The 14,284-nt window shown below is 39.7% G+C and overlaps 1 protein-coding gene across 2 annotated transcripts in view; it reads left to right on the top strand.

The window, feature by feature from the left end:
• The first annotated feature begins 1,018 nt into the window (after positions 1 to 1,018).
• The window catches only part of MAP3K20 (mitogen-activated protein kinase kinase kinase 20), a 120,648-nt gene continuing 107,382 nt past the window's right edge, over positions 1,019 to 14,284 (top strand). The window contains exons 1-2 of one of the 2 annotated variants that reach the window (XM_063318169.1): positions 1,019 to 1,281; positions 13,974 to 14,163. In XM_063318169.1, the coding sequence (XP_063174239.1) occupies positions 14,005 to 14,163 (159 nt within the window). In that variant the 5' untranslated portion in view covers positions 1,019 to 1,281; positions 13,974 to 14,004. The remainder of the gene's footprint in view (positions 1,282 to 13,973; positions 14,164 to 14,284) is intronic. The other variant, XM_063318168.1, reaches the window with a different exon arrangement.

Below are 14,284 nucleotides of genomic sequence, written 5' to 3'. Positions count from 1 at the left end.
CCAGCGGATATTGGCAATTTGGTCCCTAGTTCCTCTGCCTTTTCTAAACCCAGCTTGTACATCTGGCAATTCTCGCTCCATGAATTGCTGAAGTCTACCTTGCAGGATCTTGAGCATTACCTTACTGGCATGTGAAATGAGTGCCACTGTTCAATAGTTTGAACATTCCTTAGTGTTTCCCTTTTTTGGTATGGGGATATTCTTGTGTTTTCCAAATTTGCTGGCATATAGCATGCATTACCTTGACAGCATCATCTTGCAAGGAAAATATATATATATATATTAGTAAAAATAATAGCTTTAATTTTGGCAAATCTATGATCTATGAAAACTATGAATGAATTTTGATTTATGTTGTTATTGGATGTAAAAGTATCTTAAAATTAAAAATTAAAAAACAAAACAAAACACCTGGTAGTACTATAAATTTAATATGCACAGAATTTCAGCTCTGTGGTGTAATGCCTGTTTACTCCAAAATAAATCCTGCTGTCTTCAGTGATGCTTAACCCTCCATAAGTTTGTCTTGAATGGACACATTATAAAGCATTCTTAAACAGATTTGGAACTCAGCACCATTTCTCATTAACAAAATTAATACTGTATCACTTTAGCACATTTAAATTATAGGCATAATCATGTACTTTATGAAGTACAGCAAAATATATTAAAATCCAATGGGTTGTCAGCCTCAACCAAGTTTACCATTTATTTTGGACCCCAATCTGACTGGTTTGGGTGACATAAAAACCTGTTAAAAGTGATGATAATGCACCCAAAGCCCATAAAAACACTGATTCGCGCCTGATTCCCCACCGCCGGGAGATCTTCCTCGGAGGGAGAAAAAGCAAAGGGACGGCCCGGGTCACCCACCGTAAGGCCCCAGAGCTACCGGGAGCCTTTCCGAGGCCCCTCAGCGGCTCCCTTGGCGAGGGAGACAGCCAGGGCGCCCCGGGATCTCCCACAACCATCTGCCAGCCGGCCAAGTGGGAGGACCAGGACTCGTCCCTCGGTTCTCGCCTGGGCTGTGCGCGGGGTGGTGCTCTTCTTGCGAGCTCCGGAGGCACTGAGAGGCAGCCTGATTGACTCCTTTTGACATTAACCGGAAGCGTGGGAGACTCCGCGAGCCCAGACACCCGCGCCCGCCCCGCGAGCCAGTCAGGCAACGAGCAAAAGTCTCGCTCCTCCAAAGCGCACCTGGGCAAGCGAGGCGAGCTGACTTGCGGGAACCAGGAGCTCCTCGGTCGGCGGGCACCGCCAAGTGGGCGTCCCTCCAGGAAGGTGCGGAAGGCGCTGCGTGGCTCCGGGAGGCTGGCAGGCTGGTTGGGGAAGCGGAGGGTGGGCTTTTAGGGGTGGAGATTACTCGGGTTCTCCTGGCGGGGGTGGGGGGAGCGAAGTGAATGCCACACGTGCCGGGGAGACCGGAGAGAGTCATGGCGGGCACGCGCGCCCTCCCTTTCTTTGGCCGGATTTGTGGGGGGGCGGATAGATGGCGCAGCCGACTCTTCCCTTGACCCAGCCGAGCGGCAAAAGGCCGGAGGGCCTAGTAAAACCTTCATGTTTTTTTGCGCGGGAGAAAGCACTTGGCGCAATCCATGGCCCGTTTGAGGGCTTCGCGGCGGAAAAGAGAGCTCTGTTGAGCCGGCCTCTTGAAAAGGGGGGCGTCAGCCTTGCATTCTCAGCCCTTTTGCTTGTTAAGTGGATTTTACGTAAGTTGTATTTTTCAGCGTTGAAAGAATCACTTTCTGTTCTTGCGTTCAGCGCGGTCACTTTTTGCACTATTACGATATTTCTCCCTCCCTCTCTTTTCCTTCCTTCCTCCCTCCCTTCCTTCCTTCCTAGAATCACTTTCTGCTCTTGCATTCAGCGCGGTCACTTTTTGCACTATTACGATATTCCTCCCTCCCCCGCCTTCCTTCCTTCCTTCCTTCCTTCTTCCTTCCTTCCTTCCTTCCTTCCTTCCAAGAGATTCTAACAGCCATAATGTTCTGGTAATGTGTATACTTGAGTAACCTCACCCTTGCAGTGAACCTAGGGGTGATTAAGTGCATCTGTCATATCCTGTGTTTTAGGTATTTCCCATCCTCCTGACAGAGTTTCACTGAAAGTCCTTGGAAGTGCTACTGTTTTATCGCTCTTTTTCCCCTGGGGAAGTACAGCCAAGTTTAAAATAAAAGCCTCAACTAACAAAACTTTTGGTTTCACTTTGAAGGGAAAAAATCCAATGCTTTCCAAAGTCCCCCCACCCTTTTCTTATGATAATGTTGTCAAACTATGTCATGTGGGCTTTTATGCAACGTTTTGGAATGTCCTTACAATAACTGGTGGAGTATGGTAAATCTGACAGTCAGGTGTTCGGTGTGCTTACTCAGAAGCAAGCTTGGTTGAGTTTAAGCTATGGCACGTGGACTAGCAACACTGCATAAACAAGCCCTAGAAGTTGTAACACTAAAATACAGAAGTTCCAGCAAAGAGAATGATGCTTTGATGTGGAAAATTAAAAGAGATGCTGCTGCTGCTGCTGCCCTTAGGTGCAGGGGACCTGAGCTATTAGTACCAGTGTGACTTATCAAGATCCTGATATGAATTCCTGGCAGCTGCCTAAGTGCCTTGTTTTTGGGCCACAGTTTACATCAGCCTTGTGCAATGTGATGTCTCTGTATAGGATGGATGACACTTCCCAGCATGGTCATATTGGCTAGGAATTGCAGTAGTCACTGCAATTTGGAAGGCATTGTTTTAGGGAAAACTGGCCTACAGAATAGTATCCCCTGAAAATGTGGAATTTATTTAACCCTCTTTAAAACTAACATTTGGGCAGCTAAAACAACCCCAAGGTATTAAATCCCGTCTATTTTTAGGGGTCCTGTATAAAGGTCGCAATATGCATAATGTATGGTTTTGATACAGCACAAACTGAATGGTGTCACTGTGACCTTATACTGAAATGTATACTTGGGGGGAGATGGGTGGTCATAAATTTGATAAATAAATAAATAAATAAAAAACAATCAGTGTAATTGTACTTTGCAGTGGTTCATTAAAAAGCGTGAACAGTTTTAACTACAGGTAATATTTTGTTGTGGACAGTATAATTTTATGGGGAAAAAGATAAATATTGGTTTATATGTCTTTCTTTATATTTGAGTTATAGAATAGAACATACAGTTATCTTGAAATGCAAGTGCTTTTAACAGTCCTTAAAATTAAACATTGGCTGTTTGTGCTGGGGTTCAGAAGCTAAACAGGATGAGTCTGTTCAGTACTTGGGTTGGAGACAGGGCTGTAGACTAGACCAGAAAATACAAAAAACATCCCTGAAGAAGACAGTAACAAATGACTTCCATATTGCTGCCAAGAAAACAACAGTCAATCAATGATATTTATTCGGTCAATGACCAGCAAAATTTAAAAGGACAAAAGCAGAGTGAAACAAAGAGATACAATAATATACTACTGACCAATAAAATATTCTCTGCCAAGAAAACAACATAGACGTGTCCATGAAATCACCAAAAATCGAGCTTGACTGGAAGGAGACTTTGTCTTTACTTTTTAAGTAATATTTAGGGTGCAGCCAAGCATATGGCAGCTATAAACATTGTAATTGGACAATTCTGTAAATTGAAAAGGCATGTGTTAATTTTTTGTTTTAGTGCCTTTCTACTTTTCCTTTCTTTGAAGGAGGCCAAAATGCCATACAGTAGCTGTTTTTTCCAATGTCTATCCAATAAAGTAGATTAGGGAGAGAAATAGTGAATTTCCTAATATCATCCAGTGGACTTTCTGTAATCTGTAATCCTCCATGATCAAAGTCTAGTGTTCTAATACCATCGTTACTATGCATGGCCAAGTACAGGCGATTCTAAGACCATTGGGAGAGTCCCTGGTCGTCTGCCTATTCTCTCTGATATAAATTACCAGCAGTCCATCCTGAACACAAATAACTTGAACCAAAGAGTCTTCTGCACGTGGCAGCCTTGTCTATAGCAGAGCAACACCTCTGGGGGCTCAACTTTTTTTACATTATGTAGCAATCCTTACAACAATTCTACTAATTTAAGTTCCGCATTGAATTCTAAACTTAAATCCTCAAAGCGGGTAACAGCAAAGATTTTTAAAAAAAAGGGGTGGGGGGAAGCAACTATTTTAAAAGCACATGCCTAAAATCTGCAAAATGATAATAGGCCCAGGCTGGGCAGGTAATTCTCTCTCCTACTGTAAAATAAAATGCCATAGCATTAACGTATACAAAATGGCATTAAGACTGCAATTAGAACTATTTACTATTTTAATTTTAAATGGAAATCACTGTCAAAGCCAGCCTTGTATATCAAGTTCTAGCCTGGTAGGTAAGCAGAAATTCCCTGTTGGAGAGTACAGTATGTGGATTTCATGAAAGTTTGTGAGCAAGCTGGCAGTTCCCTCCTCTGTGTCCAACACAGATACTTCAATCAATAAATTTTGGTTTCAGACTTGGAGCAAAACTTCTTTACATGGCTTCATATTATAATAAGAGATACCAGATTACATAAAATCAATGTAAAATGTAATAATATGCAGTGACAGAATGGAAGGACCTCTGGTTTCTCTGTCTTCCTACACTTCCTTCTTCTCCATATAACAACGCTGTTCCTGGCCAGCTGCCAAGCAGACTTTTGCTCTTGTCAAGCAATTGCATAAAAATCATGAAACTGATCTAGAAACATTGGTATTAAGGAAGCTATCATGGTATTACAGATTTCTCTATAAGAGGCAGTGTGGAAAAATATGGTCCAGGTGCTTCATATGAACAGAGTCTTTCCTGAAGGGGAGTGCTCTGAAAACTACTTTTGAGAACTGCTTTAGGGAGACTGTCCAAATTTGCAGGGTTGGACATGCTGCAATACTTTGGGAGAATAAACTGATGAGGGATCCAGGGAATATGAGATCATACCCAGCTACTGCACGTGCAGACTTTCTTCCTCCCTTTTCCTGAATATCCTTGTTCATAAGCCTCTTCTTGAGTAGGGTCTCCCTTGCCTGGTCATAACCCATTCGTATCAGCATCTGGGGAGAAAGCCACTGTGGTATTTTTTGTTGTATGCTCAGTTTCCAGGATGCACAGAAGGGATCTGTCAACATAAAAGAGATGAAAAATTCAATTTTCTCCAAAAGTTAAATATCCAGTCCATGACCTAGCTCTGCCTCTAAGTAGAATGCTGTGTTTGGAATGCAACACATCACTTGAAAACTTGGTCTGAAATAGAGGTTTCTTCCTTCTTATGCCAAATTCCACTCCACAGAGGAGTTGCACAATGGGCATAACCAGAAAAGCTTGATAGTAGTTACACTCACCTTGTGTAAGAAAAAGGGTAAAGTAGCTGCAGAGTTCCTTTGTGCCTTCTGGGCTGCCCAGATCGTCAAGACACCGCTAGAGGAAAGAAGCCCTGAATCCATATACAGTGCCAAAAGACATCTCTCTCTCTTCCTTCTCTAAAAGCTCTCAGGCCCAGGAGATTTTGTAGCCTAATTCTATGGCAAGATATGAAAGATGCCTGAAACTTGAAAAGGAGAGTGCCCTGTGAGTCAGTGATATGGATCATGGTGCATTGCTTTATTGCAAGACCAGTTCTCATTGCCGAAACCCTGTTCTGTGAAATTTAGCCATTTCATAAAGTAAGACATTGAAGTAAGAAAAGAATACCCCTCCCCCAGCCAGTTTCCAAACTGAAGAGATAATTTCTGTTGATTATGATTCTGTATGCTAGGGTATCTTATGCGACTCATAGTGGGTTGGTTTTAAGTTCTGGATTTGCAATAAGTTAGGAAAATCACAAAGGAAATTTCTTCTCTCTCTCTCTCTCTCTCTCTCTCTCTCTCTCTCTCTCTCTCTCTCTCTCTCTCTCTTTCTCTTTCTCTCTCTCTCTCCCCCTCCCCTCCCCCTCCCTCTCCCTCTCCCTCCCTCTCCGTCTCTCCCTCTCTCTCTGTTAAGGGTTGGCACTGCCAATTCTTGTCCTAAGCACCTCTGTGCTTTTCTTGGCTGTTGTACAAGAAGAAAATTGGTGGAGCTTTCTGGCATAGAGGGATGGGAAAGCTTTACTTGACTCTGCTGCTGCTGAAGGCACCAGAGGAAAGGGAAAAAAGAGGGGAAAATATGGCACTGTAGCAGTCCTAATGCATCCATATAACCTGTGTTTTCAGTGTTACAGAGTTCGTGGCTGCATTTGCAAATTACATTTTCTTGTGCTGAATCCATACAGTACAGTAATCCAACGTACAATATAGGTCCTTTTCGTACTGAATACTTGGGGAGGATTATTTCAGAGAGGAAGATTCAGAAGCCAAGTGCAATATGGATACTTAGTTGTGACTCTAAAAACGGTTGGTCAAAGTTCTTGAAAGCCATAAAACTGTATTTTGTTTCCCAAATAAGAACATGTAGTACTTGCTTTATTGGCAATATATTGGCATGCTGCCTTTGCATAGGAGCACTGAAAGCTACTTCATCTCTTGCTTTTTATTTTTATTTATTTTAAATTCCAAGTTGAAAAAAGAGATTAGTGAAGAATGATTTAGTTCTTGGATATGTTGCAAATTTAGTGGCTGTAAGTTGCAAATAACAGTACTATTACGATAGCAACTTGGTGTATCAGATTTGCTGCTCTGTTCAGTTATGTGACTTGTATGGTTTTTGGAAACAGATGCTTTGCTCATTTTAGGCTAAACAACTGTTTTAAATATCTCTTTTACCTGTTTTAAGTAATAAAAATTCTTAAGAACATGCTTCTCATAACAGGAGGAAATAAGACTCAGTTTGGTCATGTTGAATCTGGGAACTTTAAATTTTGAATGATTAATATTAGTGACAAGTGTCAGACTTCTGGACAGCCTAAGCTTTGAGCAGGCATCATAAAAAGTGAGGGAGAGCTTAGGACAACTTAAGATTTAGGAGAGACAAGCTGAAGACCTCAGTGATGGACATTGATTTATGATGGGTTGATTTCTAATCTGTCTTTCTTTTCTCAGAAAAAGAGCCAGGGTGGCTTGCTGGATTCCTCCATTAAGCAGTTAGCATTGGAATTGTTAGTGTTTTAAAGTGACATATCTTAAAGCCATCTTTAAAAACAGGAATCTAGTTGTTCTAAGGTGTTGGAATCAAAATGACCATTAAAAAAATGGCAGCATCTGGTGCGTATTTATTTATTCATACACACACACACACACATGCACACACACACACACAGACATATATCCCTTTATATGCTGCCTATTCTTATGACTCTAGGCAGCTTACAGTTTATAAAACTAAAAACATCCACACAGTAATCATAAAAAAAAGAAACAATTATTGTTAGTAGGAGAAGGATTCTGTCAGCCTCAGAAGAACGTCTGGGTTTTTTTTGGAATGACTGTTTCAATAGGACAAATGGAAAGGAAAAAGCACTCTTTCTGGTACTAATAAAGGTCAATGGGGATTCTTGAATTCACGCCTCTGATCCTTAACTTTTGGGGAGAGAGAGAAAAAAAAGGCATATGCTGTATCTCCAGGGTAGAAGCCCAGCTTTACAAGCAAGCCCTCAACATTTTTTGGTTTATGACTGTACATTTTAATAATATTAATTAAAGTCCTCAAAATTTGCTAGCTAACAGTCCTTTTTTTTAAATATGATTTTTATTAAAGAAGTTCTTTTTGCAAAGTTAAAAGATAAACACAAAGCAATATAGAAAAAGAAGAAAGAAAGATAAAGAAAGAGGTGGTGAAAACAATAAAGAGCAAAGAGAAAGAAAAAGAAAACAAAAAGATACTTAAGGAAGCAACTTCCAATCTTCTTTACAGCAGTTATAGACATACTTGAAACCGTTTCCCCTTCAAAATTACAAAACATGGTTCCTTTCTTCCCATATTCATCAATAAATCCAGAAATCACCGGCTCATTTTTATCAATTTTCAGCAAAAAGTCCATAAAGGGTTTCCAGTCTTTTATGAAAGTAGTTATTGTTCCCTCCCTAATCAAACAAGTCAATTTACCCATTTCTAACCGTCCTTTCTTATGAGCAAACATTAAGCTATTTGTGGCACGTGGATAGTCTTAAAGCGAAGAGACAACTGGTCCTCTTAGTATTAGCTTTCCAAATAGCTTATCTAATGACAGTTCTTGCTTTCAAAAGGATTTAATCTAATCCAGGTCCAGCCTTGCAGATAAACCAATAACAATGCTTTTTATACTTACACTTCCTTTTTGTTTCATGGAAGGAAAAGTAGAGCAAAGTTTTTATAAAGCTTTATTACTTAGCTGCCAGGGGATAAAGGACCACAAAAAGGCAGTTAAAGGTATAACTATCCACAAACCAGCTATTTCTTTTTCTGGAAATACTGAGTTTCCAAACTCCATAGAGCTAGGGACTAAATTGAGGTTTTTCTACAGGAGGAAGAAAAGGAACGCCATAGGCTTCTTTAGCACACCTGACAGCCGCGTGCAAAAGACTGCTCCTTTTTCCTAAGTTGTCACTTTAGAATAAGGAAATGTATTGCTAATGATGAGCACAAAGGCAAGCTGGCAGATAACAGGATCTCAGTGAGTACCTATTTAACTATATTGAACTGAGCATGCTGTTGTTAAAGAGGTAGGTATTCAAAGCACAAACCACAATAGACTGCTGGGTATTAAAACCGAAATACAAAATGGAACAAAGTGTCTCTTAGATTTTGTTCTCTTAGCTGTAGAAGACAACACTTTCTAAGCTGTAAAAATAATTACCGGGCAGTGAAGAACTCCTTTTCCAACCTCAGCCAATCTACAGAATATAAGTCACTTCTTTTTTGTTGTTGGGTTTCTTGTTTTCCTTTTGGTAAACTCTCAGGGCATATTAACTTATTTAGATCAAAAGCGAAGTTCAGTCCATCCTGTAGAGCCATTTCTAAAGTAACTTTCACCTTATGAAAACAAAGCACTTCCTTTTCATAAGGTGAGTGTTACTTTGGAATTGTCTCTGTTTGATGGATAATGACAGAACGATTCCTTCACATGCACATCATATGTTACTAATATGCTAGCACGCAACAGAGCCTATCATCCTAACCTTCCCCATGGCTATCATACAATAGTGACTAGGAGCTCCCAAAGGCATTTCTGCAAATGATGTGACCGTGGGGTTCAAGGAATTACTTCCCTTGTTCTTGCTTGATAAAAATCACAGAAGCAGCAGTTTATGTCTAATGAAGCTTAAATGTTCAGTTCTTAAGAATGGATGAGAGATATATTTGGCTTGGAACAGGTACAGCAGAACTTTTAGTCTGATCCTTCTTGAAACTGGCTTTCCTTGATTGCATAGTTTGGAACCAAGAATGTTAATCTCATGTAACATTGACGTTGCACGTGGGATATACAATATTTTACATATATGTATATGTATATTATATTATGTATTAAATCTATCTATCCATTTACATATAACATTTATATTCTGGATCTTGGAAAGATTTGCCAGTGAATGATAATATAGTTACAACATTTTATGATGAAGCCTTTTGTAGGTTGTTGTAGATTGTTACCACTAATGCAATGTATTTGTCATATTGAAACAGCCTCTAGCAGTCAGTTGCAGTCCGAATGTGTTGGATTATAAGTTGCATGACCTCCATCCAGGATACCTGTTGATTTAGGGAATGATGTTTTAAATCATTTACTGTATGTCTTTACTTGTAAGGATTGCCTGCTTGGGAGCTAATCCAGTAGAGTGAGTGGGTTAAGAATGCTTAATCACTTTGGTCTTTTTTTTCTTCACCATATTAGCAGCAAGGAAATGAGAAAGTGGGTTGCAGCCACTACAGGCTGTAACAAATTGAGGGAGTTTTTAAGTTTTCCTATAATGGACAGAAGAAGTTCAGTGTCGGAGAACAGTGAAGAAGGGAGGAGCAAAAACTTACAGCTGTGTCCAAGTATCACCAAAACCAAATGGCAGTATTTTCATTGCATTGGAAACAGGACACTATAAAAGTATAACAATATGCAGAATATACATGCTAGACCTGCAGATAAATTATCTGTAAATATTTTAGAGTCATAAATTACATAAGGTGATAGAAATAGAGAAAAACCTGCTGTATTTGTCTCAAAAAATGGACACACACGCAGACCCAAATCATTTTGTAATTAATATAGAAGTTTATCGAGTAATATTTATGGCATCGTTTATTGTTAATAACATAATATTTATAATATTTCGATTGTGTTTAATATGTGCATAGTGTGTTCAATGTGCTTCTTGTACTTTGTGGGAAGAAGAGCTTTCATTGTTTTATAAACTTCTGTCATTATTTTTGCTGTGACTAATAGAATGGCCCCTTCCTATTCATGCGGGGTAATATCAGAAGACCCTGGTTGCTTGGGAGGCATTTCTGGGATGCTGCTGACTCTTTCCAAAAGGGGCAACTCTGGCATGAGACACAGTCACATTATGGACAATTCCTGCATGATACGAGGTTTTTAATGCTGTCTAAGCAGTGTTCGAAAGAGCTCCAGATTAGGGTCTTCTGTATCATGAACATAATGTCAGATGGGAACTCGTGGTTTGATTCTCAGCGGATAAATGCAGACATTGGCCTGTGTTTGTAGTTGGCCCTAAAGCCTGCAGGGAAACTGTATTCAGTTGATCTTATCAACACTTTTCAAGTAGCATTTCGTGTTAGAAAGAGATATGCTGTTACCATTCTAAAGCTTGGTAGGTAGATTTGTAGGAGTCCTTTTATGCAATGCATTAGTTCCTGACCAGAGTGATGAAGTGGTAAAGGAGTTGGAATAGGGCCTGGGAGATCCAGGCTCAAGTTTGCCTTTAGCTGTGGAACTCAGTAAATTTGGGCCAATCATTTCTCAGTCTGACCTACCCCATAGGACTGTTGGGAGGAAGTTGAAGGAGGCTGTGTTGTGTACCTCTTGAGATTTTGGAGAAGAGCAGTTTAAGCCTCATCAGTCAACATTGCAGCTTATCCTTACCTCTTTCTCGTCTGCATACAAGGCCACTGGATCATGCATAGTTGTGACACTGTATATCCTTGATGAGAAGATGGCACCCTGCTTTTCTTCTTTTTATCTGACTCATAGCCTGCAACCTCGACATTAACAGCAGTGCTTATATTTCATATGTAGATGGTTCAAGTGATATTGATCGGGAGTATACATTACTGTAATTGTGTGACAGTATGGAAGAGCTAAGCTCTGAGAGCTGGTGCTCTTGTATTTCTAGATACAGGAGTATTTCTAGACACAGATAATCGGCAAATGGGAGAGGTTGTTATAGGCCCGTCAGAGAAGCAGATTCTTAGCCAGTCATGCAAAAAGCATGGGAAAAAGAAATTAAACAGCTTCAAAGAGACCCCACCTTTATGAATTCACCAATAAAGGAGGGTTGGAGGATTCCAGTATCAGTTCTCAAGATTTTGTACCCTGGTCCCTAATTTTGGGCAGTCATTAAAAGAAATACTGTGAATTTAGGCAGTTTGGCTGCTGAAAATCTGCAGGTTCCAGTAACCGAAGAACTCTAAGGTGATGGGAAGATCACCAAAAATGGAGGAAGACCATGGTTCAATGGATCATGGATCTTGTGTACCCAATCAGAGAGAATCCAAAGAAGACCTAAGAAGAAGATCAATATTGTGCTAGCTGTGAAAGATTGACAGTTAAGCATAATTAAAGCCCTCAATTAACTCTGAGGGGGGAAGGAGTTAGTAATAACTGTAAACACTTAGATATAGCATATATTAGGCACGCACTAATATAGTAGCAGAAGTGTTACTTTGAAAGCATGGAGCAAATTAATCATGGAGGGTAGAAGCAAGTAAATCATAAAGTAAGTAACTCCTTTACTGCATGCCAAGCTTCTTTGAAATCAAATGTAGAAGGAGAAGGAGAGAACACTATCTTAAGTTAAATGTGGCTTAATGATTAACCTTAAGGTCTGAAAGAGAAACTAAGACTTCTTGGTCTCTTGAGTTATGTCACAAGTAAAGATGAATTTGGTTTACAAGAATGTCTTTTACACGCTAGAATTTTTCTGGTTGGATCCTGAGGACCCAACCCCCTCCCCTGACAAATTACACTGGCTTAAGTATTCATATGACATAATAAGCCATGTGTACAAATAAGTGCAACAAAATGTATTGTAGATTCTTAAAAATGTTGGGTTACTTTTAATTTTGTGAATGAATGTGGAATCAGTTTTTCACTCTTACAGTTTTCTTCTGTAGAGCAGTAAGTCCTGCATTAACACATTAGATGGGTCCAAACAAAGGTGCATAGAATTTCATTTGGTTATCTGTCCCTGCCTCTTTCCTCTATTACAGCTCTTTGTGGTTCTGCAAAAATGGCTGTTGAGGAATTTCATAGGGTGTGTTTACAAGTGGAGTTGGGTGGGTTCAGGACAATAAAGAATTAAAGAAAATTTGTCCCAACGACTTTATGGTATTCAGTGTGCTTTTTTACTTGTGCAAGACATTTGTAGATCCAACCCACTATGCATTGCTTTACAATATCATAGCCTCTAATAAGACAGTAGCAGCGCAAGGAATATGTACATATTTGCTTATGGGCAAATACCATTTGTAGTGCACCATTCATAAAAATTCCAAGGTGGTGGCAATATAAAGCAACCGTCAATAAGCCTCAATATAACAGTGGTGGAGGGCAGGACAACAAACACAGAGGTACACTTGGAGTGTACCATGTATTTCATAGAGGCTTCAAATTATTTACAAATACCTGGTGGAACAGTAGGTTTTAGGCAGGCATCAAAAAACGAATAAAGTTGGCTTGATGCATATCCTGGGGGTACCAATTCCATCTTTAGAGTTCCATATCACCATCTGATATACTTCCCATAATGGGTCTCTGTCCTCCTCCAGAACTAAGATCTCAGGTAGATGGTTATCAGGATTGACCCAGATGTGTCCTTTAGTTCTCCAAACCTTTGCATTATTTATTTTTACCAACTTCACCCTGGCTGGTGAGAATTTTCTGCTTTTTAGAATATCATTGGGCATACTGTCCACTTTGGTTCTGCTTGAGAACAGCACTCAGTTCTGTGCAGAACAGTGCAGAAATACATATAGAAAATGATGTAAGGTGCTTTGTTGTCCATATTAAGGTAATACTTGTTGTGAATAGATTTTTATATTGTCTTGTTTTGAGGAGGAATCACATTTATTCAGGGATCCAGTCCCAAACTCTATGATAGTGGGTTTTTTTTTTAATAGGTGGTGATCTTGTAATTTATAATTTTAATGGAATAATGTTATGTTCTGTTGGTGAACTATATAATATGACCTGCTTTAAATATAAAACCAAACAAATGTCTGATACGGTATTCATGTAAGGGTACAAACGCACGCACAGGCACACAGACATACACAGAGTAACCAAGTTAAATCATTCTTCCCTTGTTTCTGGAAGCACAGTTTCTGAGGGGAAAAAAAGTATTTTGGCCAGATACACTTATAACTCCAAGTATTTATTCTTTAGCAATGATTTGCAGGCAGGGTGCTTGGTCTGGAAAGATCAGTGTTGTGCTAGAATGTTCACAGACTTAGGTTGTATATATTTCTTCAAGTGATTCAACAAAGATTCATGGCATAGCCCAGATTCCAGAACTCTTAGGCAAGCTGACAGTTGCAAGTGTGCTTTCCTTTTGATAGTGCACGTCACTGTAAGGTCTTTCTTTTGATATGTGCAGGCACACACTCGCATACGTACAAGAACCTGTTCCAGTAGTGCTCTAGGATCTGAACATAGGAGAAAATGTGCTGTATTTTCTAGTTGCTTCTCTACGAAAAGTAGTTTCAGGAGTCTGGATTGAAGGTACAGTATGCAATGTGAGCGTCACAGCTTTTTGTGTCAACAAGATCTTGTTTGCATTACTGTGTAAAGAAAAGTTAAGAATTCAATGAACCATGATATCAGAAGTCTAATTTTTTTTTCTTTGCCATCTTTTCCTTACAGATTTTTTGGTGGTATATATTGTCATTATGAGATGTTGTCTCTCGGTGCTTCATTTGTGCAAATTAAATTCGATGACTTGCAGTTCTTTGAAAACTGTGGTGGTGGAAGTTTTGGGAGTGTATATCGAGCCCGATGGATATCTCAGGACAAGGAGGTGGCTGTGAAGAAGCTGCTTAAAATAGAGAAAGAGGTAAGCCACTGAATATTACATTTACATTTTTAACTGGAAGTTATAGCACAGCTCTTTGTTTTCTACTTTAGCGTTCTGTGTTTTTTTCCTCCAATTGTCAGGCATATAATACTGGAAAACT

The sequence above is a fragment of the Candoia aspera genome, chromosome 1 (genome assembly GCF_035149785.1).
Source record: "Candoia aspera isolate rCanAsp1 chromosome 1, rCanAsp1.hap2, whole genome shotgun sequence".
NCBI lineage: Eukaryota > Metazoa > Chordata > Lepidosauria > Squamata > Boidae > Candoia > Candoia aspera.
The sequence above is the reverse complement of the archived record's forward strand: the minus strand, read 5'-3'. Positions and strand labels throughout refer to the sequence as shown.